Source organism: Contarinia nasturtii, unplaced genomic scaffold (genome assembly GCF_009176525.2).
Source record: "Contarinia nasturtii isolate CC-2019 unplaced genomic scaffold, AAFC_CNas_1.1 Cnas_scaffold_414, whole genome shotgun sequence".
NCBI classification, from domain to species: domain Eukaryota; kingdom Metazoa; phylum Arthropoda; class Insecta; order Diptera; family Cecidomyiidae; genus Contarinia; species Contarinia nasturtii.
In genome coordinates, this window is record NW_022197768.1 from 1,894,384 (window position 1) to 1,920,423 (window position 26,040).

At 33.7% G+C, this 26,040-nt stretch overlaps 3 protein-coding genes and 1 non-coding gene across 8 annotated transcripts; 2 read left to right on the forward strand and 2 right to left on the reverse strand.

Annotated features, from left to right (window-relative positions):
* Nucleotides 1-205: 205 nt before the first annotated feature.
* LOC116338751 (uncharacterized protein DDB_G0283357) lies at nt 206-12,700 on the forward strand. Of its 4 annotated transcripts, none has more exons than XM_031764201.1 (7): nt 206-254; nt 7,948-8,464; nt 8,602-9,186; nt 9,280-10,689; nt 10,794-11,606; nt 11,681-11,839; nt 12,071-12,700. In XM_031764201.1, exons 2-7 carry the CDS (start codon nt 7,968-7,970, stop codon nt 12,090-12,092), a joined length of 3,486 nt encoding a protein of 1,161 aa, XP_031620061.1. In that variant the 5' UTR covers nt 206-254; nt 7,948-7,967; the 3' UTR covers nt 12,093-12,700. The 4 variants fall into 4 exon arrangements, with proteins under 4 accessions (XP_031620061.1, XP_031620062.1, XP_031620060.1 ...); XM_031764202.1 differs by lacking the exon at nt 206-254 and adding an exon at nt 5,887-6,051; XM_031764200.1 differs by lacking the exon at nt 206-254 and adding an exon at nt 7,451-7,586.
* Nucleotides 12,701-14,715: 2,015 nt separating this feature from the next.
* Nucleotides 14,716-14,909, reverse strand: LOC116338931. Its single transcript, XR_004200943.1, has one exon. It is a non-coding gene; the product is annotated as a U2 spliceosomal RNA (small nuclear RNA).
* Nucleotides 14,910-15,619: 710 nt separating this feature from the next.
* LOC116338462 (beta-mannosidase) lies at nt 15,620-19,920 on the forward strand. Its single transcript, XM_031763730.1, has 9 exons — nt 15,620-16,140; nt 16,211-16,360; nt 16,448-16,602; nt 16,771-16,964; nt 17,063-18,096; nt 18,178-18,490; nt 18,564-18,864; nt 18,957-19,145; nt 19,234-19,920. Exons 1-9 carry the CDS (start codon nt 16,032-16,034, stop codon nt 19,495-19,497), a joined length of 2,709 nt encoding a protein of 902 aa, XP_031619590.1. The 5' UTR covers nt 15,620-16,031; the 3' UTR covers nt 19,498-19,920.
* LOC116338461 (WD repeat-containing protein 44) lies at nt 19,352-25,390 on the reverse strand. 2 transcript variants are annotated; one of them, XM_031763728.1, is made up of 8 exons: nt 24,865-25,390; nt 24,563-24,737; nt 23,640-23,729; nt 22,887-23,259; nt 21,193-22,749; nt 20,473-21,119; nt 20,255-20,389; nt 19,352-20,170 (listed from the first exon to the last, which is right to left on the reverse strand). In XM_031763728.1, the coding sequence occupies exons 1-8, from the start codon at nt 24,939-24,941 to the stop codon at nt 20,015-20,017; spliced, it is 3,210 nt and encodes a 1,069-aa protein (XP_031619588.1). In that variant the 5' UTR covers nt 24,942-25,390; the 3' UTR covers nt 19,352-20,014. The 2 variants fall into 2 exon arrangements, with proteins under 2 accessions (XP_031619588.1, XP_031619589.1); XM_031763729.1 differs by lacking the exon at nt 23,640-23,729.
* Nucleotides 25,391-26,040: the final 650 nt, after the last annotated feature.

A 26,040-nucleotide genomic window follows, 5' to 3' on the forward strand; every position in this document is an offset into this window, starting at 1 on the left:
AAATGAATTGCTTCGATTCAGTCATAAATATCTATATTTAAAGATTGAAACTTTGAAAAAAGAAGAAGAAATAATCGAAGAAAAGGAATTTACAGGAAAAATTCAAAAAGTGTGGAAAAAAAATCAGGAACTCTTTGAATCAAAACACAAACACAGTGAACACAAAAAAATTGAGTGACTTTATCTTCTTTTTTGTGTGTAAATAAGTGAAGAGAAAATATTGTATTTGTGCAACAAACCAAAAAAAAAACGATGTAAGTATATACAACCAAAACTATGCGAACATAGTACAAATTTGATTGGACCGTGATAGATAGAAACAACCAAAAGAGAGTCTATGTAGTTATTTGGGTGAAGGAAAATAATTTGGTTGCATATGACGCGAGTGTGAATTTTAGCAAATAGTGAGATCGAATGAAAAGATTTTCACAACAACCGAATGAAGAGGAATGAAAAAGATTCTATTGTTTAATCAATTTTGTCATTGACATGATATAAACAATGAAGTGAAGCGAGTGTTTGTGTATGTATATGTGGTTGTTTTTTAAATTTAAATTTATTCGCTGGCTGATGAACATGAATACAGTTGCATAAATAATAATAATAACAAAGTAATGAGGAAAAAGTAATGTATGGAGAGTGAGAAACACAGAGAGAGAAACGGTTACAATGTGTTGCATTTACACATATAATTGCAAAAAAAAAAAACCATGAGATTTATCATGATTGAGACAATTTAAAGCAAACAAAATGTGTGTCCATTAATTTTGTGACGTCAATATCGTAGTAAAAGGAATGGAACTCCTACGCAAAATTCCGTGTGCACTTCCACCTATGCGCATATTTGAAGGCTGTGTGTATTTAATGCATAAAACAATAAGAAAGAAATACCTTGCGACGTTTTGTGGGAAATAAAACTCTCGTTTTTTTTTATCAATAAATCGTACTCATTGATTTTTAACCGCTGGCGATGACAATGTTTTATGCGACGCATAAATGAGCGAATAAAAACAAATTTATAATGCGTTCGACACATACACACATGCATATGCGATATAGATAAATGGCAAGGCATCACATTACATTCACAATATTGAATTGCACAGCGAGTATAATTCGTCTTCCTTCTTTTAAAAAAGAAAAAAAAATATGGAAGAGTCGAGCGCATACACACATGAGAGACCATATTGTGAGTGAATGTTTCGCGGTTGATTATTACTATTATTATACATCGTGGTTCGATGGAAAATTGTGTACGACGAAACGAAAACCGAGAGCGAACGTACTGAGACTGCGTGCATATTTTGGTATTGGGGATCCAATAATAATATTTTTGTATTAAAATACAAAATGCGTGTGAGTCATCGTCGTCATCGTACAACAATCCAACCAAAAAACACATTTTCTTTTTTATGAAATTTAAGCTCTAACGCCGCCACCTCCACCGCGTTGCTCATTTTTCTTCTGGTGAATGCGATTTTCTTCGTTTTTTGAAGAATCAGCGACATTTTTCTGTTTGGTTACGATTTTCTATGCCGTTAATGAGCTGGTTTAGTAACTAAGACAACTAAGAATATGAAAGAGCATAGAGAATGAAAAAGAATGCGATTACAACACCAAAACATACATACCGCTATACTTATTTTTGGCATCAACATTTGCCGAAATCAAAGGAAAAAAACACCCAAACAACGTTCAAAACATTTGAAAATAAAACAAAAATCATAATTGCTGTTTACTATGACAGGCATATACAGTATCGGAAGCAAATTCATTGCTCTTACTATTTGTTGTTGTTGATGATGATGATCACACTCTCCGCTGTTGTGGAGCAATGAAAAGCAACAAATATTCGATGTTTATATCGGGAATTTGCTAAAAATCGAAAAGCAAAAGCCGCATATCGTTGTCGCGACCAATGTACATCAACAAATCGAAAAGAAGCAGCAAAAAATAGAAAGCGCTTCAATTTTATGCGTATACAAATGCAAACATCTGTTGTAAAACTCTATTTACTGTTAAATGCGAGCAAAATAGCTAAATGTACGAACCACATTTGAAAATTAACATACTATAGTTGTACAGAGAGGAAAAAAAAGAGTAAACACAACGCAAAGGCAACGCGAATGCGTTTGTGTATGAGCTACAAATGGATGATTAATGAAAATGCAGCAATTTTTAATGAATGGGTGAGGAGGACAGAGTGAGTGAGTCATTACGGTTTGTGTTGTATCGCTACGAATTAATACAAAAATTAAACATTCAAATTGGTTATAAAGTGAAATTGGTTTGAACATTATCAATTGGCTTTAGCCGTTTTTTTTATCTTTGTACAATGCGATGTACAAATATCGAAACGTTTCACCATTGGCTGTGACATTCTTGTCTTCTAATACTCTTTTTTTCAGCTGTTCATATTTACAATTGATTTTTTTATCAATTTTCAAATGAAAATGGTATGAATTATATCCTGGATCAATGTTTGTAAATACAATCAATCAATTGAGTCATAATAACAGTTTAAAAATCTGCTTAATTCATACTTTTGGTAGCTACTTAGTTAGTTTGTGATTTAGTACGTGTGAGTGTTTATGATGATGAAATATATAATTAATATGCCGGCCAAACTGTCGCCTCGAACACCAATTTGACTGTCGAATTGGTACGACGATGCTATTATAAACATCGTTAAAATGTATTGAAAAAAAGGCAACGAATGTTCGACTGAACGTTGAATTAAATTGAAGGTTAAACCCATTCTTTTCGTATCTATTTCAATTTAGACTGTCGATACGAATAATATGCCAACGTATTTTGTTTCTGAATAAAGTAAATCTGAGTAGTTCACTCTTTTTTGGACTTTATTCAAAGTATAGAAAACCATGGCATTTTAAGCACAATAACACACAATCCCAATTGAGGCATATAGAAATTAAGAAAACAAAAGAGGAAAAAACGACACTCGTATTGAAAACGATAAATGCAGCGTGGGTATAATTTATGTGCAACCAACAACGTTCAAGATTACGGCGGGCGCTGCATAAGTGATTTTCGAGTGTGTATGTGTGTTTTTTTTAGTATTTCTCTTTCTCTCTCGTTTTCAATTTTATAACATTGTACAGAGACTTTTTCGCCTTTTTGTAGAACAAAGCACTAAGTACTTTTTTTCAGTTTTAGCGTCGTTCAGACGCGACAAATGCAAAATATCACAACTTTATATAGATATCTCTTCTTATTCTATTATACAAATGGAAACGAAAATGCTAAAAACCGAAAATGTCAAAGTCCATCTTCTACACATAAACGTATTGTGCAAATGTTTTTAAAGTAAGTCCAAAATTCTACAAAATAGAATGAAACCAAAATGACGGGACGGTTTTCAAACGATAAGAAGACACATTACGCATATTCAAAAGTGAGATTGAAAAGGGAGAATAATCAGATTTAAAGAAAAAACGAAGACGACAAAAAGAAATGAAGCCGTTGTTGCTTGCTCAATTTGAATATGGTGAATAGCATTTCCTTAAATAAGCCTGGCTTTGTAATGTACAATCGTCTACATTGTATTGTCTAACGAAATAAAAAAAAACATTGTAAAGTTTTGTATAATGTGTATGCTCTTGTGAGTTGGAAATATAGGAGCAAAGGAGCAAAACACTTAGGACATTGCTTGTTGATGGAGTTTCTCATTTCCCGAGAATCTCATTTCAAACGAAATCAAAATATGATGAAACCGAAATGAAATTATAAAAAAACCATATGGTGGCAACACTTCTGTAAGTCGAAAATAAATAAAACAAAAATGATCGTCGACATCGCGTCAACTCATAATATTGTTTATGTGCGTTCTTTCGCTCATGTGTGTATATTTACAAATGCCGCAAAGCGTTATTTGGCTCATAGAAATCACATTTTTTTTCTAGTTCGTTCGTTGTTCGCGCCGATTGAAATGTTCATGGCATAAAAGAATAAACACAAATCTAGCGCATAAAATTACTTTTAAGAGTCTCTCTCTTACTCTCTCACTCTCTCTGTGTGTGTCGGTTTTGGTCTGTCTCTTATACATATGCACGCAAGCGAAGCAATAAAAGACAGCTCACTAATTTGTTGTTCGAGCTCATTTTATGTAAATGGATACTAGATTCTCTTGCCAAATGTAAACCGATTCACATTTAACCATGCGCCCGAGATTTAGACAAAAACATGCCGATGATAAGAAATGGAACGACATTCGATTGCGTTGAAGTGTGGTTTTTTTTAGAATTTAGCACACACACGCGCGCCCATTTTCCAATCCTCTTAATTTATTCATGATGCAGTTTGCCCCCAAAAAGAAACGAAATGCATCACTTAAATATTGGAAAAATGGCAGTTCAATATTCGTTTGGTAATGTGAATTAAACAAAATGTCGTCGCTATAGCGTTTTTGTCGCATGAAAGAATTTTTCAAAGAATTTAAATACGTATACAGAGCATAATAATTTTTTTTTCTCGCCTTTTTTTATCTCTCTACCAAACGAATCGAGTTGGGAGAAGCCTTCAAAGCAAATCCGTATTTTGACATAGCATATTGAGACCAGCGCGTATGCGACCATTCGTATTATATGCATGTGATGTTACATTATTAAATGGTTATATATAAATTTTTGAACACACTCTTGCAAAGCGCAATTATGGCATTCTCTTTTTTTTGTATTTTGCTCTTAATGTACGTATGCATAGATTGCAAACGGTTGTTCAACGGTATTATATTCACAATCTGTATAATTTCGCGGTACAGACACATTGCCACATGCACTGAACACACAAAATCAACATTAAAAATAACGAACACACACACGCGCGCGCGACGCATATAGTTCTATGACCATTGATTTAGTTTATAAATTTGGAGCATAAAAATACGCTCAAGAGAAGCACCAAACTATCTGACCATAGAGTTGTATCGATAAAATACATGGTGAATGATGAAAATATCTAATTGCCACAGTAAAGTGAGAAAATTTCATTTGCACGCGAAAACATGCGTTTGAAGAAGTAAAAAAAAGTTTGAATAAAAAGAATGATACCAGAAGAAAGCCAAGTAATTAAGATGTTCATTAAGACAAACAAATTATCGTTGATTATCAAATTAAGCGACCAAATGCAATGAACTCTCTCTTTCGCTTCCACTTAATAAGGTGGAGAGAAAGCCCTCATGTTCATAGCAAAAAAAACGAGCTGAAGAAAAAGTTGAAAAACGTCAGGAAAAGTGCAAAGCATTTTACAACAGTATGTTACGTAAATTTAAAATCAAAGACGATAGACACAAATGCAAGAAAATTGACGCTGAAAACACACTGACACACGAGAAATAGAGACATGAACAACCGCGACAGTGAAGACGTACAGTTCGACAGAAAGCACGATTTTGGCCACTGTTAAACTGCCGATGAAGAAGAAAGGAACACTTTGATGTATGCAATGGTTGAAAGATTCATGCGATCGCACGTAAATTATACATATAGTAAAATGTGCAGTACTTAGTGTCCACGAAAAGCCAAAACAACACATTTCTCGCAAATAATAGTGTTATTCGGCGAGCAAAACTAGAAGCAGTGACGCGCGCGCGTATCTTTTCCAATTGTACGTTGAATATTTTCTATGTGGAAAACAAACGTATGAACGTTAAAAGAAACAACAGTGTAAAAAAAAAGGAATGATAATGACGTAATTTTCTTGTAAGGGAAAAATCGATTCGGATGTGGATTGTGGCATTTTACCGTACACACATTCACACACACACACAACAAGTTTTCCCCTTTTTTCACTCTCGCACGAAATGTCAGCTAACATTAGTGAAGCACATATTTTTGCGTGCTATCTTTTAAGCAATTGTCCGATGTGAAGGAAACAATATAAAAACGACGAAATAAAATAGTTTTTTTCTTTTTTCCAAAAGACAAATTGTAATTTTCCCAAATCGTTATACCACTAAAGTGAGAGCACACGAAAGTTTTCTTTTTTTCATTTTCATTGAATTAAATTGAAATTGAAATAATATTGGAACAGGTATGTAAAATTGAAGTAGCACACTGTAGTGTAATAAAAATGTGCCTGTGTGACAATCAGAAAAATCCCATTGTAACGACGATTATAACCACAAAGAAAAAAAGAAAGAAAAAAAAGTTATCGAAGAAAATGCAAAGAACATTGGTAAAATTGAAGTGGGATGACTGTAAAGTGCTTCATTGCGATTTTTTTTTTCTCGCATCAGTTACGATAAAATCGATGAAATATAAGCTTGAATTTGTTATGAAATCGTCTATTGATCGGGTTATTTCGTATGACTCTTATGCTTTTTTTTCGATAGAAAATTATTAGTTTACTGCTCCAAATATCCATTCAAAAAGAAAGGAAAAATCCAGACAACGTTACGGTGTGTTTTTGATGGTGTTATTATTATTAACTGCATAGCAATTTAATTTGGGATTTTTTGATGCGAAACTAATCGAAAAATCTATTGATTTTGGACTGTATTCCGTCTAATCGTCTGTCATTTCAAACAAAAAAAATTCTCCAGAAATTCCATTTCAATTGGATTACACGACATGAACTTTGAATAGACTTTTAGATTGAGTATGTGAAAGAAATGTCGTTTCGCCTATTGTGAACCATCGGTGTGTGAGTGTTTTTATTGGTTTTGTGGATGGAAAAGTAATGATATTTTCATTTTTTTTTGTCTGCCATAATGACTGTCTGCCGGGATTACAGTTAATTGCCATCGGTTTGTGATTGTTATCTCAACAGTTAAATCAAAGTCAAAATTCACTGCATAATATTTGACATCAAATATTTTTACAGTGATAAGCAAATGTAAAACGCGCATTGACTTCTGTTGCCCTTATTTATTAGTTTATTTATTTATTCATCGTGTATATATATACATTTAAGCATGTGTAATAGTTGTCATTCGTTCATTTCAACCGAACATTTGTTTGTGATGCGCCAAATGATGGAAGTCAATTTTGTTCGCATCGCAATTTGTTTTGATTTAGCTGAATTTGAATCGAATGTCAACCGACGACGAAACAACAAAAATTTTAATCAAACAAATGTTTGAGTAAGCCTCTGTGTAATGTGTGCCACATATTCGGAAAAAGTCAGTGCGATGAATTCATATTTACTTACCACTCGACCGTCGTATTGCATATCATAGTTTGAATTGAGTATGTATCATCATGACTTTTGTGTATTTGACAATAATATTCGTCATGCGCCATCTCAACTGATATTGTCTGACCGAATTATTATTATGATAGCCAGAGAAAGACAAAAACAAACAAACTTTTTGTTTTATATTTTCATATTTTTGTTAATTTCATTCAATTTATTTGTATTCTTTCGCTCACTCCTGTTTCATTTCATTTTTTTCCCCTTCTAGATTCGTTTACTTTGTATTTTTATTTACATTTATAATATGTTTTGGACTTAAGTCTTGATAACAATCAGTTTTACACACAAAAAAAAAGAAATTGCGCAAAAAAAAACGATGATATTTGATTTAATTTCAACCAAGCGGATTACTCATAGATTGCGTGAAATCGGTAAGATGAATGCAAATGCATTTTGGTCTTGCTGCTACTTTATATCTTCAACACATATCTAAAACCGAAAAGCTCGCTGCGGAATGCGTATCAAAGACTAACTCGTACTATTTTTTTGTTTTTTTTTTTTTTTTTTTGCTTCTTTCGGCGCAAATAACAATATGCAAAAAAATATGATGTGACTAATGCCATTTGATTTTATGTAGAAAAATTATCAAGTGATATGATTAACTAACCGAACGCATGTTCAAATAAATCATTAATTTGACGAGTGTACAAAATGAATAAATAAATTCATCACCTCTTTCTCTCTCTATCTCTTCCTTTTTCTTATGTGAAAATGAATAAAAATACAAAATAGGAACAAAAGTAATTCGTGGTATGACTGAAAATCCAAATGAAACTCTTTGCTCGACACAATTCTACAATCAAATCAAACGTGAACTGACCAATTCACCGTGTACGAATGATGTCGCACTTGGCTTTTACAATGGAAACGTCGATTCGACAACATCACAATTGACCGATTCACATCTCAAGTATAATGTGCACATTGTGTTGGAAAATTTGAAAAGGAGCGCCGAAAAAACATATCTGCATGATAACGCAAACAATAATAACGGCAACATTAAAACAAATAGCAGCAGAAACAACAATAACAGCAATAACGTGAGCAATCAATCCGTCAGAACGATAGACAATAATCAAAGTAATTTGAAGAACGTGAAAAATTCGTTCGGCGGAAAAATGTCAAGTCCAGAATCGGATTGCAACAGTAATGTACATGCGAATCCATTGCAACAGCTTGCCTCCTCGATCGCTTCATCACATGATTTTACACACGACAATTCCGATTATCAATGGTTTCTAGATTATAAGTAAGTATTATTATTAACAAAGTCCATTCGAATTGCTGTCACATGAATAAACAAACTAACAACATTTTCGATGCGAACAAAAACTTGATCAATTATGTTTTTGATTTATTTATATGTATGTTTTTTTTTGTTTGCAGTTATCGAGAAAATAATGTTACACATCAAAGTGTGCTGTCATCATTGTCAGCCTCTTACAATGGAATTGGTGAACTATCGTACTATGATGATTTGGCAAAAAATATTGACGCCAATTTGGCCGGCGTTGATATGGAAAGCTTTCGAGCCGAAGATATCAATTTATTTTTATCAACCATACCGAATATGTGCAAATCAAATGCAAAAAAACAACAAGAAAAAGAGCTGGATAACTCAATTTTCAAGTCAAAACAACTTTTTTCACCGGTTAAAGAGTCCATACTCAGCGTTGATTCGCTCGATATGGATTTTTATGCAGAAGACTGTGATATGATTATAACATGTCAAGCAAATAAAAATAATTATACAATTGCATTTGAAGGGAGCACCATGTATTCGGACGAAAGTTTCTATGCTGATGCAAATAAGGATGGGCTACGAAAGAAAATCGATGGTAATGATATGACAACAAATAACATTGGTGACATTGTTAAAAAGAAGGCATTGGAAGTGTCACTATGTCGTTCAGAGTCCGGATTCACCACATGGAGTAAATTGAAAAAAGACAGTTCGACCCAATTGCACAGGTTGGTTGACCATATTTTACTTTCATTTCAATTTTTGTTTTCGTCAAGAGCCACACATAAAATGATAACGATTTTATTATAAATTTCATCTAGGTATCCATCGGGTAATAATAATATGAATGTTGGTGGTATTCGACATTGTTATAATAATATGCATGTGCGTAAAAGTAGTAGCCTTCCAAATTTGCAAGTGGATCAAGATGAAACGAAGGACAATTTGAGATGTGATACGGTGAGCAATTCAACGATTGATTCGTTTGGAAAGCAACGTATTCTTCCAATGTGTCAAATTGTGGATTCATCATCGCAAAGTGATAGTCCACAACCATTGCAAGCATCATCGTCAAGCAATGGACCGCAACAAAATCAACCATCATTCAATCTCGTTAAATTGTTCATCAAACAGAAAAGCAGCTCAACCGATACATGCATGGATGTATCGTCTGGCTGTTGGCCAAGTGATTCAAGCTCATCGGTTGAAAATCGACAACGTAAAAAGAGTATGTATGATTCGGGCAAAGGATCAGCATTGAGTAAACATGATGAAGACACCCATGAGGCTGAAATTCAATATGATAGCTTGGATTTACCACAACAAAAACAACCCACCAATACGGCGAATGATAATAACATAAATTCGCCAGCAAAACGTAACACATCACAATCAAACGATTTGTATCGTGAAGTGTTTGATTCACCGTCACATCGTAAATACAAAGAGTTCAATTTAAATATTCGCAATCAGCACCTGGCCAATGTGAATAACAACAATTCAATGGACCGTGATAGTTTACGTGAAACGATTAAAAGTCTTTCAGATGCTAGTCGAACATCCGATAATATAACGCAGGTGTATGCAAAGACAAAACTTCCACTCGATATGATTACAAAATCGATGCAAACATCAAAAATTGATGAGGGCGTCAAAATTGTGCCACCATCATTTTTAGCTCAACTCAATCAGAACAGTAAAACAAATGAACAACAACAAGCGCCCGTTTACGTAATTTATCCAAATTATGCATTGCCCGATTTGACATTTGTGAAAAATTACCAAAGCCAAATAGTGTTATCGCCACTGGGATTGAAAGAAACATTTGTGAAAAAACAGCGACCACTCTCAACCAATGACATCGAATACATTAAAAAGAAAGACTACAAGCACATTGTCGATTGGAAATCGTTGGCACCATTGTTGCCATTCGAGTACAAGAGAATTTTGCAACACATTCCCGAAGTGCAAAACATTATGAACGATCCGAAAATGTCACAAAAACCAATGTTCTGCATGAGCCCGCCCATTCGACGAAGTCGACCAATGTCGTGTGATTGTAGTAGCTACTGCACGGATTCATCAACCGGTTCAAGTCAACCGCCAAGCTCTGGCTACCGTGGCTCATCAACAATGCTCACCGATTCCGAAATTGACGCCTTGTCCACCACCAATAGCGGCAACAATAATCGCATCATCGATGAAAATGCATCGGAATTACCACCATCAGGGTGAGCAATTAATTTTAAATTTTTTTTTTAATTGAATCTCTTTACTTATTATCGAATTATTTTGCAATTTGTTTGTTATTCATATTTGTAATTATTATCAACAGCTATATGCGACGCGGCATTTTGCGACGAGCCAATTCCAACACAAAATCAAAGCGAAATAGCATGATAGATGAAACAGCTACCACACAATCATCAGCGGCCCTAAGAAATCGAATGGAAAAACGATGCAGCGTTCAAGATCCATATTATGCACCCGATGCATTCAATACACAGTATTATCCATACAGCGGTGATATTTTCGATCTAAATGCGTTAAAAAACAATTTACGAAGCGAAAAAACCAAAGAGCAATTGAATATCGAGCATAAGGAGTATGATGATGAGGCGCGTAGCCGTGTTGAACAATTTTTGAGCAGTGTACCAAAGTCTGAATTGAAATATTATGCAGAAGTTGCAAACATTTTAGAATCAATCGACAGTATTAGTGATATTTATGATCGTAACAAGTTGAAAAATGAAGTGAGTCGGGCTCTAGCTCAAAAGCACGTATCATTCGATCGTGATTCTTGCCAGTATTTAGCCGTTAATAGTAATGACATTCGTAATGCCAGCCGATTGATGACTGGCCGTGGCTTTGTAACGCCGCCAAATTCACCGAATATTTCGATATCAGCGGCACGCGGCAATATCGAACAGCAGCAAAAGAGCGCCAAAAAATCAAAGCAAGAAAAAATCCAAAGTAATCGCTTCAAGCGTTTACAAATCCAATGGGAATTGTTGAGCAAAGATGCTCAACAAATGGAGAGAGAATTGTTTAAAGAGACTCGAAGCGGTGGCAATACACCAACAACTACAACTCAAAATATGGTACCCAGATCGAAAATTCCACGGCCTGTCAGCTATCCAGCAAGCAAGTATGTTCGATTGAATCCTTGTTTTTTTTTTTTTTTTTGAAAATTCTAATCAATTTCAATTTTATTCGATTCAGATCGAGTGCAACGTCTGCCGCCAATAAATCATCGCCATCACCAAGTCGAATAGCGACACCGAAGAAAGTGAATATTGCACCAAGCACAACACCCGTTTCTCGACCAAGAACGCCCAGTAAATTGTATAATACTCCAAAGAAAACCTCACCAATGATAAAGTAAGCAGCATATCGCGAAAGCGTTACATTACGTACTACAAAGAAAAGAAAAAAAAACAAAAACTAAATACGAACAAACATGTTCGATAAAAAAAAATTGAAGCACATTTCAAGAAAAACATTTCATTTTCTATTTGATTTTCTTATAATTTTCGCCCATCCCAATTCGATTAATTTAATTTATGTATTTTATTTTTTTCTTTACGTTATGACTTTCTCTAAATGATTTAGAACTGGGACACGAACCAAATAGAGCATGTAACGGAGGTGTGCACGTTTCGAGGCGAGCTTATGTTTTATATCAATTTATAATTTCGTGTTGAACTGGAATGTCGAATGTTTTGTACGGCATAATGTTTCATGGATGAGTCCCCGTATATATTTAGATAGTTTGGCGCAAAGAATCTGTGAAAAAATATAACGCTCATTTTTTTTTAATTTTATTTCCACTATGTTATTTATTTTAAAATATGATTTCAATTCACATGCATACACAACACACACACACACACACCCAATTTGTATAAATTGCAACATCGGAGCGCGATGAATTTTTTGCATTGATTTGATTAAACAAATCAACATGAGAGATGCAAATACACATATTTTCAGTGCCATTCTCAAAGATGCTGAAAAAAAGGAAAATAAGCAAAGAAGACGATAAAGAAAATTAGAGTTCGTCATAACATCGTCGACTCAAAAGTGAAAGTAAAAAAAAGTCATAATAAGTGTATTACTTGAATAGAAAATATAAATATATGAGGATTTTTTTAAATAGATTCCTAAACTACATTACACATACAAGTCATACATATGAATGTGTATATTTAAGCATAAATTATTCCAAAAAAAAAAAAAGAACTATGAGAGATGAAAACCAAAACAAACAATAAAAACAACAAAATTAATTATTGTATGAAGTATTTATCGTGAAATGAAAAATAAATAGAAAAAACAAACAAACAGATGAAAAAAAAAATTCTTTTATATTGCAAGTGAAATGAATTTCAAGTATAAATGAAATAAAATTGAAGAGAATTTACAAGAAAATCTACATAAACACCCCACAAAAGCATACAACATCAAAAAAAAAAAAATGAATAAAATTAACAAATTTCACAGAATCTACCTAATTATTCAAATGTAAACTTCTAATCAGTCGATAGAGACAATATTATTTTCTATTTCCACATAATCAATCGTAAATGAATATAGACAAAACGCATCGGCATCACAACTTCACGTGCGAGCACATATGCAAACACATAAATACGTACATTTCTCAATCGCATCACACTTCACCCTCTTATTTCCTGAAGCCACTTCTGCTTCAATTTACATAAATAAAAAAATAAATATGATGACGAGCAATAATTCGAGAACAACTGCAAAAGAAATGCCAATTGGAAAATGACATCTAATACAAATAATTGTTTGTTAAACAAATCATAAAATTGTTAAATTTAAATTCAATGCTGAACGATGAAAATGAATATGGATCGAAATCGATTATGCTATTCCAAAATAAACTAGCGATGTACGTGCTGAATCGTAAAAATTTCCTAATCATCATCGCTATAAATAGAGATGAAACTCAACTTAAAAGCAAAATTTAGATTGATCCAATGTTTTCAATCGTACATAACGTTCTAAATGAAATTAGCTAAGAAATGCTGTTAAATCTCTCGCTGTTGCAAGATTGAGAGGATTGAATTTTTTGTTTGTGAAACACAGATAAATGTGTGCTTACTTCATTTGAGTATAACTTTGGAATGAAAGGAAATTTAATTGAATGTAAAATGTTCAATTTATAGAACAAATCCCAATGATTGGCATACTTACGTATTATAAACAATACATATTACACATACACATTTCATTTCTTTGAATTGTTGAATATACAAATTTCCTTCCTCAAAAGAATAACAAATATATTCTCCATTAAAAATGTTTCCTAAAGTAAGTGTGCCATATGCAATTTTGACGTATATTTTTTATATGGAAAGATTTTCTTTTATGGTTTAGCAAAATTATTATCTATATATGGAATGTTTTTTTTATTTAAATATATTTTCCTCGGTTTCTACTTGATTTTAAAGTAGAAATCAATAACAATGGGGCTATGATTGTTATTATGTATTGAAAGACATTTATCGTTGAATTGCCTATTCAATTGACGGTGGAAATGTCTTATAATATTGAAAGAGTATGAGCGAGAGAGAGAGAGAGAGAGAGAGAGCGTGAAGCCTTTGACATCATAATTTTTCATTTTTTTTTTTTTTCGCTTGTTTTTCTCTCTTTTTTTTGGGTGTTTTGCAGAACAATGTTGGATTATATACACAAAAATGAGAGAATTTGATGAAAAAATGAAAGAAATCAGCAAACATTTAACCATAAGTTATAACAAACAAAACTATAACATGAAAAACCAAAAGAATGGAACAATTTGCTTGTATTACACAACGCTTATGAGAAACAAAAATAAAACTTAAACTAAATATCTTGTAAACGCTTCGGTGTACTCATTTATTTTATTTATGATATGAAAAAAAGAGGAACAGCGCAAATCGCTTGGAACATTCAATTCAATTGTGCGTTTCCTTTACTTTCCGAATGAAATGGTAAGTTTTATTGTAAATTGCAGCTTGAACACAATTGTCTTATGCATAACGATTCGTAACCTTTCTCAACTCCAATTTAAACTGATTTACGCATGAAAAAGCATCGAAGAGGTGTGACGATCAAAATAACGAAATAAGAAAATTGGATTGGCCTTGTTATATCAATGCTCAATCAATGCTATTTATGAAAATTGAACATTGCATCAATTAGTTGCTCAATTTGTTGGTTTGATTGTTTTTTTTTTATAAGAAAGAGATTGTTGGGCCGATCCTTGCTGTACTGCAATACAAGGCCAACCCGCGGCTGAGGTGAAGCAAGCTTCTAGCACTCTGCCATTTTCCAAAAATCAGTTTAACATTTGTTGTTCCCCTATGGGGAAACTATCAGATGTTAAGCTGATAAGAACAGATACTACACTTTGATCTTAGCCTTTAGGCCGAGAAGCGATACCGTACCACAGTTTTGGTAGGATTCTTAACTGTTTTGCTAATACGTTGCGTCAGTGAATTATAAACGAACGACGAGTGAAAAAAAAACGACATCAACGAGACCGAACAACTTAACTCGCATTGTCTGTGTGTATACACTATAGCAATAGGCACACACTCGTCTGTGCACAGCAGTGAGCTATTGCTACACATTGATTATGTACAAATGCTCGACTGTGTATTATTTGCGTATCGTGTATTTTGTAAAGATAGAGAGCAAAACCGTTGCAATACAATAAGAACATAATTCTTATGCATGAGAAATGAATTATAATTTTCTTCAGCATTCTTTGTGCGATGAACCTAATGCCTATTAAAACTAGAATAAAACAAAATATTTAGCATCACAAAAAAAGCCAAGAAAATATCCACAATATTTTCGTTTCGAATTGTATGTTGAAATGGTTTTAATTTCCTTGTTTTATCAGTTGAAAATTCAAGTGGAGGGTCACAAAGGGAATCATTTTTAGCACTTTTATCACTTTCTTTCAAGTGGCATTTGTATTTGTTCCGATTGGTGTGAATAAATATAGATATTTACGTAGTATTTGTTTAAATATATTCAAACACACAACAATATTAACTATGAACTATTTAATGGTTTAAACTCACATTTGTGTAGAACATATTTTGTTCATATGTACGTATGTTCCACGTACATTGTATGTTATTCGCGCACAAGCCAAACAAAGTCATATTTTGTGGTAATATTTCATCTATCGACAGTGTGCAACATGTTTTGTACTATTATCGATGTCAGCTGAGCGTTTATCCTGTCCATTATACTTTTAATTTAATTTAATTTATTCGGTTGAGCGGGATTTTGATTTATTTTTGTTGCATTCGTTGTTGGTCGGTCACATATTGTCGGTGGCATTTCTTTTTCTTGTCGTGGGTATTCATTATCAGTTGCCTGTGCTGCACTTCAGATCGGCTTTTATATTTTGCAGTGATGTGTTTCACATAATAAAAATACAGATAATTTTGTGAAAATTATCGTTAATCAACACAAATCAAAGTGTTTTTTTTTTGTTCATTCCAACATCTAAATATAAACAGTACAAATTTTGAATGCTGACACAATGGCTTGGAATAATATTTTATTCAATGTGCTTATTTTCATGGTGACAACCAGTCATGCCATTGAAATATCATTATCGGAGGGATGGACTATCACAAATGCGAATCAAAGTAAAGTTATTTCAGTGAACAGAATTGTAGAGGAAAGCAGACGTTAAACTAATCTGAAATATTTAAATAGGCATTCGAATACACAATGAACAGATTCCATCAGGTGTTTATACAGCATTACAAAACGCAAATATAACCGATTCCGTTTTGAATAGCTACAACGATGTTAATCTGCGATGGATAGCAAAAGACGAATGGAAGTATACATTAGATTTTGGCGGTGAGTATTTTAGAAATGAGAACTATTAGGCTCCTTTCACATTTCATTCTATATAAATGGAACATTTTTCTATTTTTGAAAGGGCAGTTACGGACGAATTACTAAATCATTCGCATATTTTATTGGTGTTTCACGGTCTTGATACAATTGCAACCATATCAATAAATAATCATGAACTATTGCCCAATCCCAATAACATGTTTACACGATATCGCTACGATGTTGCAGATAAATTGATAACGGTAATTTATTTTTAGCATGTAATTACTAATGTGCAGTACAAATATTCATTCAATTAGGTATATTTATACTTTAAGCACCTTACCTGTAAATATTTATAGGACAAAATCGATCAATAGTTGTTTGGAAATGGTTTAACAGTGATTTTACTTTTGCATTTGTGTTTCTAGTCAAATAATTACCTCGAAATCCAATTTCGATCGCCAATTGAAGTGGCTAAAAAATATGCGACCGAAAATAACTTTACGCCACCCGAATGCCCAAATCAACGATACCATGGTGAATGCCATATGAATCAATTGCGAAAAATGCAGGCAAGCTTTTCATGGGATTGGGGTTTGGCTGCTCCTTCCGTTGGCATTTGGTGTGTAAATTACATTTTATTTTATCTCTTAAAATCTCACATTAACTCTTATCTCTGGTCTATGTCATTTGTTTTTCTTTGTCCGCCATCGATAATAGGAAACCCGTTACTTTGGAAGTGTATGATACTGCAATAATTCGTGATATCACATATACATTGCATTCGTTGAACGATGAATGGCAAATTGATGTCTCTGTTTACTTGGAATGTGGCGTTGGTTCGAAATCAATTCGATCATTTGAAGGATATTTATTTGTTGATTTAATTGATTTACCGGAACTTCCTGCCATCGAAAAGCATGTGATCATTTCCCGATCGAAGGTTGATTCATTCAAAGAAACCATTACATTTACTCTGCCAAAACATTTAGTCGAACTATGGTGGCCAAATGGTTTTGGCAATCAAACATTGTATCGCTTGAATGTAACATGGTTGGGTGAAAATCGTGACATATTTACCAATGAAATTAAACAAATTCCAATCGAGTATTTACGATCGGAAAAAGTGATACGTATCGGTTTTCGAACGATTGAATTGCAAGAGGATGATGCAACCGATGGCAATTTATTCTATTTTAATGTGAACGATTTTCCGATATTTATGAAGGGAACCAATTTAATTCCAATCGATATTTTACCGGAAAAAATGTTTAACAAAGAGAAAATCGAATATTTGATACTTTCAGCAAAAGATGCACATATGAATTCGATCCGTGTATGGGGCGGCGGTGTTTATGAATCCGATTATTTTTACGATTTGGCCGATGAACATGGTTTGCTCATTTGGCAAGATATGATGTTTGCATGTGCAATGTATCCAATTCATTCGGAGTTTTTGGACTCGGTTGAGGTAGAAATTTCACAAAATATACGCCGTTTACAACATCATCCATCGATTTTAGTTTGGGCTGGAAATAATGAAAATGAAGCGGCTCTGATTCAAAATTGGTACGGAACACGAAAAGAACAGGCACGTTTCATGCAAGAGTATATTCAATTGTATAAAAATGTCGTCGAGAAAGCGGTACGCGATAACGACCAATGGCACATCTGGTTATATTCATCGCCATCGAATGGCAATCGATCGAATAAGGTTATCAATGAAAATCCACAGGATAATAATCGTGGTGATGGTAAGCAAAGAAATTTATTCCAAATATCTGTGTGTTATGTGTATAGTTGATGAAAACTTTGTTCTCTGTGCATTGTTTTAGTTCATTATTATAACTACATATCGGATGCATGGAATTCAAATATATTTCCGAAGGCACGATTTATATCCGAATATGGTTTTCAAAGCATTCCATCGCTCCATAGTATTCAACAAACAATGTATTCAACGGATAAATTGGATGACCTAATTGATCATCGTCAACATTTTCCATTTGGAAATTTGCCAATAATCACTGCCATCAATCGAAGTTTATTATTACCAAAACAGTCAAGCGCCAATTATTGGGATACATTCATTTATTTTAGTCAAATAAATCAAGCAATGTCAACAAAAATTGAAACCGAAACATACAGGTTGGCAACCTAGTTAAATTGAGTTTTTGCATAAAAGGGGCGAAGAAAGTTTGACATCTCTTTTATTTTACAGAGTTGGACGATTTTTTGAATGGAAAACAATGGGCGCATTATATTGGCAATTGAATGACGTTTGGACGGCTCCATCGTGGTCGAGCATCGAATACAATGGAAATTTTAAACTGTTGCACTATTGGGCCAAAGATTTCTTTGCACCCATCCATGTGGTGGCTAACATCGATGTACTAAACAAATTAAATGTTTTTATTATCAAAGACACCGTTGGCAGAGCTCCCACACTAAATCTATATTTACGCATTTATAACTGGTCAAGTTTGAAACCGGTATTGCAACGAAATTTCGTGATATCAATGGTAAAGCATTTTATTTTGGAAAAACCAAATGTGAACGAAATCATTTTTTGACGCATCAATTATGTTAAATGTGTTTTCTGTTTTGTTTTTAGCCGGAAAAATACGTTGAACGTGTGCTGTTTGAAAATGTAAAAGATTTCTTTAATGATGCAATTAACAGTACAAATAGTTTTATGCATTTTGAACTGAAAGACAAAGAGACCGATGAACTATTGTCAACGAATTTCCTTCTTTTGGACAAATTTAAAAAGAGCAAACAAATTACAAATCCACAATTACAGGTTCATCATTCATTTTTATTCAATTCAATTTCATTGTTTTAAAATTTTAAATAATTTTTGTTTTGTTTTTATCTACTATTTTACTTAGTACACCATCACAAACCAGCATTGTGATCCAAAAACTGGCATTCATTCAGCAAATATTGAGATATCAGTGACAGCACCAGCGATTTTTGTTTACATTAAAATAAAAACGCCGCAAATCGAAACGTATAAGTTATCAAAAAATGGCTTTATTCAACTATCGTCGATGGATTTAGTTACAATATCATTTAATAATCGAAATTGTGCAATGGCATTTACCAACGACGATATACAAATTCTAACCGTTAATGATTTTTTAACAACGTAATTTTTGTTTTCAGTTTTTCTTTAGCGAATTTAACAATCAATTATATATGACTCATCTGGCCGTCGTTTACGTTTTGTCTCATTTTTTTCTCTTCTTTCTTTCTTTCTTTCTTTTTTTTTAAATTTCATTCACATTATTTGCCGGTCGTGACAAAAATGTTCAACCTAAATTGAGTTTGTGATTGATTCGGGTTATTTTGTATAAGCATTTCTACAAAAAAAAAAAATAGGCAAAGAAAAATACAATCAAATAATTTAGAGCAAAATAAAATTATAATAATTACAATAAAAAAAATATAATAATGACATTAATGCAATCAACAAGGAACGGTAAATTCGCTGTTTGTTTTGGGCAATTTTATGACTGCGAATGAACAAAAAAGCAAAAAAAAAAATACAGAAATTACTTAACAAATTTCATGAAAATCTCTATGTCATCATCGAGATCTATGTCAAATTGAATTAATACTAATAAATTCAAAACGAACAACAAAAAAATGCGAATGCTTTTGTGATGCTTAGTCTAAAATTGCCGTGTATGGCAAACTGCTATGTTTCGGTTTTGTTTTATTCACAAACACTTTGATGGCTCCATTGAAATCGGCACTAATCAATACATAACCACAACCTTTTTTACGCTGCTCAACCATTGGATCCTGCGCTATGTTTGAGCTCTAAGTGTGTGCAAAAGGAAAATCGAAAAAAAAAAAAAATTGTTAATGTTGGCGAACAAAGACAAAGAATATGATTGCGCTTACATTTACACTAGATATATCATCGTCGTCGATTTCTGGTTTAATTATTGCCTCGGGATGTGGTGTAAATATTGCACATGTAACCGTTGCATTGTGTGCTTTAATACCTTCCCAGAAATCACTTCGGTCACGTCGCACCTGAAATAGAACATCAAATGAATTAGCAATAAATCTATATATGTATATATTTTGGTGTCGCATTTTAAATTTTCAAAACATACCGAACTTAATTTATAATCGTGATTGGTTTTCCATACGTAGATACATTGATTTTCCGAACCGGCAATGATGTATTTGCCATCATGACTAAACGATGCTTTTATTTGTGATGACGTATTCAAGTAGCCCTTGTATTTACAGCTTAAATTCAAATCACGTAAATCATATAAACGCACCCGACTATCGTTCGATGTTACTAAAATCTTATCCTCGCCGGGCATTGGTTCAATGCCACTGATTTTTCGTCCAGTTTTGTTTCGTCCTCGTGTCGAGCGCACATGAATTTGTGTATGGTATTTTAGATTTTGATCGGTATCATAAAACAAACAACGGCCATCATACGAACCAACGACGGCAAATTTTCCATTTTGACAGAAATTCGCTGCCGTTATTAATTTTGTTTGGCCATCCAATTCATTCCATAGCGTAACCTTTTTATCGGGTATATTCCATAGACGTAGTTTACCATCGAGACTGCCACTTAAAAAGTAACGATCGTCACGGGGATGAAATGCAATAGCGGTAACAAAATCAATATGTTGAAAACAACAAAGACATTCACGTCGTGAAATATGCCAAAGTCGTACAGTTTTGTCCATTGAACTCGATAAAATAAAATAATTCTTTGACCATGACACATCAAGGAGATCTATAGAAAATGAATGCGATTAAAAATGATTTTATTAGATTGAAAAGCAAAGACACCATAAATTGAAATGTACCTGAAGTGTGTCCGGTGTACGAACAAAATGCCTTTGGCATAAATGGTCCGGCACTTTGTTCGGCAGCTGTTGCCATTGCAACGGCCTCTTCGGCTGAATTATGTGATACAAGCGACTCTTGTGATGGTGTTGGCGATGATTTTTGATCAGCATTGTATTTTGTTCGCATATCTTGAAAATATGGATAAGCATCTTTCAACACCCAAATACGAAGTACACGATCTTGACCGGCTGTTGCAAGTAAACGACCGCATGAGCTGAATTTCATGCACCACACAGCTCCGGTATGTTCGCCCGACAAATCCTGAACGTGTTGCAATTTTGCAAATTCATACGGTCCTTTATTCGTACTAGACGCTTTAATTTTAATATTTTGTTCGGGATTGACCACATCAACAATATCGGCAACATCCTCTTTGTGACGTGCATGTGACACTTCCGATGCAATTAATTTCGCTCTATCGACAGTTTTTCGCATAGTTGAACCGAAGAAACGTTTCAGTCTAGCTGTTTTCCGCTTTATCCGACCACTTTCTTCGTTTTCAACTTCGTCTTCGTCCATTGCTGGCGTTTCAGCACCAGGCGGCACACCAATCACACTCTCTTCGTCCGATTCTTTTTGCAATGCCTCCAAATGACTGGTCAATTTATGGATGTGAAGTGATAATGGATTCCATCCATCAGGTGGTGGAGGTGGTTTCACTTCAGATAATGGAATTTTTTCACCTGTATCTAAATTCTTAACTGGCACTTGTTCTAAAATTTCAAAATCCGTAAGCTTTTTCCCTGAATCGGTACGCGTTCGTACAAAAACATTTAATTGTTTCAATACATCTTCATCACCGGCCGATTTTCGTCGTTCTTTTGCCAATTGTGCTGCTTTCGCTAAATTATTACCGTATCGCATTCCATTGCCCAGGCTATTTGAACCGGTGGCCGATAAATGTGGACGTTGTGCGGTTGAATTTGTGCCAAAGATTTCGGCACGAATCTTTTCGATGCGTTCGAGTTCTTCTTTAGATGGACCTTCGGCTTTATTTGCTTCTTCGTCTTGCGGTTTCACAACATATTGTCCGCGTGTTGCTTTGTACAAATTTAAACCTTGATTTGGATCAATCGAACTAGCTCGACCCGGTGCCGAATTACTTTTCGAACTATTTGATGGACTAGGTTTTGAATAGACAGATGTCGATGAATTGCCCAACGATTGACATATTCGACTCATTGAACCACACATTTCACGTGAATTACAATCCGATGAAATGACAAATGAATTTTCAATTTCTCTGGTTAATGTTTCAATGGCTTTTGTTGCTGGACTGGGCAATGATACGGCACATTCACTCGATGCTGGCGGTAAGGCAACACTTAATTTAAGCTTACTTTCTGTGGATGACGGTGACGATTCGGTACAACTACTCATTTGTTCCACCGAATTTGTTGATATTGTTTTCACTGGTTTTTTCTTCCTTCGTGGCGGTGCAATCGGTCCACTTGACGTAAGGCTATCGGTTGTTTTTGAATGTGCTAATTTGGTGCTGGCAATCACATCGGGCTCTGCACTCAAATGGAACGAGAAAACAAAACAAAAATTAAACAACATTAAATTAATCGATTTAAATTAATTGAATCATTTCTCCTTTTAAAAATAATAACCATACATTTTTCGGTTAAATTGATAAAATTGAATTTACCTTGTAATGTCGTATTAATGTTGGTATTATCATTGCTGCTGGTACTTGAATTATTCATATTGCTACTGCTACTACTGCTACTATTATTAGCTGTTGATTTTAATTTACGATGATCATTGAATACATCAGTTACCATTGTTGTTGATGCCGTATTACTTGTACTCGCCGCATTCCAATCAACAATCGATGATGCATTTGTGCTGCAGGTATCTTTTTCCGTATTTGAATTAATTACATCAACTGTTCCAGCTAAAATTCGTCCAACTCGACCCAATGATGTCATACTTTGTATACTAATGGTATCGCTGTTTTCGATTATTCGAAAGGGATGGGTTGATCGTTGTGGCGCAAAAACTCCCTCCACTGAACTATTCTGTAGAATGTTGAAAATAAAATAGAGGTGAAATCAATGCTCACATGCATTTGTCCGAGCTGATTGAAATCATTTTTATTTACTCGAATGACATTTTTTTATCGATATAATTGTTTTGTTTTTGCTCATCTTTAGAATAAACTCAAGATTATATTGACGATGCCAAAGTAGAATATTACAAGACGAATAAAATAAATCAAATCCACAACAAAGAAATCTCGCATGCCAAATTATCGTAGCAAAAATCACAAGCAAAATTATCGTAATAGTTGTACACACAAGATTACAAAAAACAACAAAATAAAACCGATTTTTTTTAACGAAAAAAGAAACAAAAACAAAATTGGAACACAAAATAAAAGAACTGTAAAATAAAATACCTGTGAATCAGGCGTCAGTGTGTTGCCAGGATTTTCATCCTCATCGTTTTGCATGCATTGACGCAAATCACGAAAGCGCTGCCTACCGGACTAAAGATTTTTTTGACGATTTTAATTTCATTATTGATTTTCGGTTGTGTGTTCATTGTTCAATTTAAAACAATAAAAAAAATCGAAAAATTATAATTTACAGTTGTAGTGAAATGGTTGTAATGTGCGATAATGAATGAAGTGGAGTGTATTCGATGAATTGATGAGAAAAAAATAAGAGTTCGAAACATAAATATGTTGAGAAAAAAAGTTATGTTCCAAATGGACGAAACTTTGGTAGGGCACCCTCAGTAGAGCAACCAAGTAATATATGTGACACAAAAAAAGGCGTAAACAAATATCACGAATTATATATCGACAACAGCTTAGCAAGAACAACAGAGTCGTTCCTTGGACGTCACATGTGCGATTTGTTGAAATTTCGTACGAACTGTTGATTTTTCTCGGTATCATAACAATAAGTTATTGTGCAACGATTAAAAACAATGAATTCTGTGCTATTCTACAATGACTCAAATTGCGAGAAAAAGCAATAAAAAATCTTGGATTTAAAACAAAAAACAAAATAAAAACGATTATTCGGTGTTTCAATTTGGTTTTGAAATTATTTTCAGTAAAATATTATTACGTATATGCGAAGGAAGTTTAAAAGAAAGAATAAATAAAGAAACGAAAAGCGCCCGGCCGAAACCGAAACAAAAATTGAAGAATTATGAGACAAATAGAAAATGAAGCGAATCCAATAATTTTGCGTATTACAAATAGATTTACACACGAAACACACATACAACATATACACAAAGCAAAATGTTGTGGCGAAAGAATAGGAGGTGCGACACTATGGAAATTATTCTCATGTGGATGCAACTTACTGGTTTTGGTTCAGCGAACACATGAGGTTGTGTATTGGGTACCGATGATGTCGTTGCTTTTTGACCCTGCTGCTTTTGCCTTGTCAATGAATCCAAATCACATTTATCGGATGGCTTCTCTACATTTGTATCGGGATATACAAAACCGTCATCTTCAGAATTCGGAGAACGTTTTCTAAGTGAAAGAACACATAAGACATTTATAACATTTGTTTGTTTTCATCACGTTACTTGCTCAATGACTAATAACACTAAACTGTGAAATCACACAACCAGAAGAGAAGAAAAAACCAGTTTCTTACTTCATCAATCGATTCGGGGTTGAATCTTCAGCATCATAATACTCCTCCGAATCATCTGAATCAATGGAAGCTTGCATTTTTTTTTCGTTTTGATTTTTTTATTCTTTAAAAGGGCACACACCTATAGATCACTTGATTCAATTGAGAGAAAAAAAAATCCTCAATCAAAAGCAGAAAAATGACTGAACTAAAACTATAACCAAAATCGATTCACGTCGTTAGTGCTGTGTGCACTTAAAATTTTCTTTCTTCTTTTTTCACTCTCTCCTTCTCTCTCTGTCGTCGTTTTCAATGACTCTACTATGTTGACTTGTTCACTGTTCAGCGCGAATTTTACTACATTGGTTCCATTTCGATAATTGTAACTTTGCTCACAAAAACAGAGAGACACTGTGACGCAAAGTGAAAAGCAATGATTCAATTTACATTCCCAAACTTGAATGCGGAATGATAGAAAAAAAATATACAAAAAAGGTTGAATTGTGTTTTCATTCGTGGTTGTCGTCGTTCGCACACAGATTAGATAATATTGAAACGCTTGGTGTTGTATTGAATGGAAATGTCACTTTTTGACAATTAGCCCAATGGACGACGCCATATTTATTATTATGCATTTTACGTTGTTCTTTGCTATACTCACACACACACACACACATACATTCTATTGATTCATTCTTATTTTGGCACAACCTAGTTTCCTTCTTCTTTTTCTTTTTAGGTATTTCGGCTTACATTTATTTGTCACATACACCTTTAGCTCAGGCATTCACTCACTTTGGCTCACAACCACTGTGAACCGACAGTTTTACATTCTGTATTTTGTTTGTTTAGTCTAGTATAAACCTTTATATACATTACTGTTAGTAATTCGAGTCGAGAACGCGAAATTGAACAAATATCGAAAATTGTTTGAAAGAAAAAGAGTAAATGACCAATTATCGATATATTGACCGAACAATTGTCTTCCGACAAACGAAAACATGCAAACATTTATGATTCATGTACGAATGTCTTGAATACACTTCAGAATAAATTCAATGACAAAGATATAATAGAGAAAAAAATTGAACAAAAATAGAGCCACACTCTTTTTCGAAACATGACACTTTCTTATTAAATTTTTTATTTTTTAAAACAAAACACACACATTTTTTTGTTGTTGTTATGATATCTTGA

Excerpts from the sequence above, each read along its gene's own strand:
- LOC116338751 (XM_031764200.1), top strand. The coding sequence starts at position 7,532 with ATGATATTTGATTTAATTTCAACCAAGCGGATTACTCATAGATTGCGT. Across the intron at positions 8,465-8,601 it reads CAATGGTTTCTAGATTATAA|TTATCGAGAAAATAATGTTA; the intron begins GTAAGTATTATT and ends TTTTGTTTGCAG. Across the intron at positions 9,187-9,279 it reads AGTTCGACCCAATTGCACAG|GTATCCATCGGGTAATAATA; the intron begins GTTGGTTGACCA and ends AATTTCATCTAG.
- LOC116338462 (XM_031763730.1), top strand. The coding sequence starts at position 16,032 with ATGGCTTGGAATAATATTTTATTCAATGTGCTTATTTTCATGGTGACA. Across the intron at positions 16,141-16,210 it reads TATCACAAATGCGAATCAAA|GCATTCGAATACACAATGAA; the intron begins GTAAAGTTATTT and ends ATATTTAAATAG. Across the intron at positions 18,865-18,956 it reads GAAATTTCGTGATATCAATG|CCGGAAAAATACGTTGAACG; the intron begins GTAAAGCATTTT and ends TTTTGTTTTTAG.
- LOC116338461 (XM_031763728.1), bottom strand. The coding sequence starts at position 24,941 with ATGCAAGCTTCCATTGATTCAGATGATTCGGAGGAGTATTATGATGCT. Across the intron at positions 20,390-20,472 it reads ACGATTATAAATTAAGTTCG|GTGCGACGTGACCGAAGTGA; the intron begins GTATGTTTTGAA and ends GTTCTATTTCAG. Across the intron at positions 20,171-20,254 it reads ATGATATATCTAGTGTAAAT|AGCTCAAACATAGCGCAGGA; the intron begins GTAAGCGCAATC and ends GCACACACTTAG.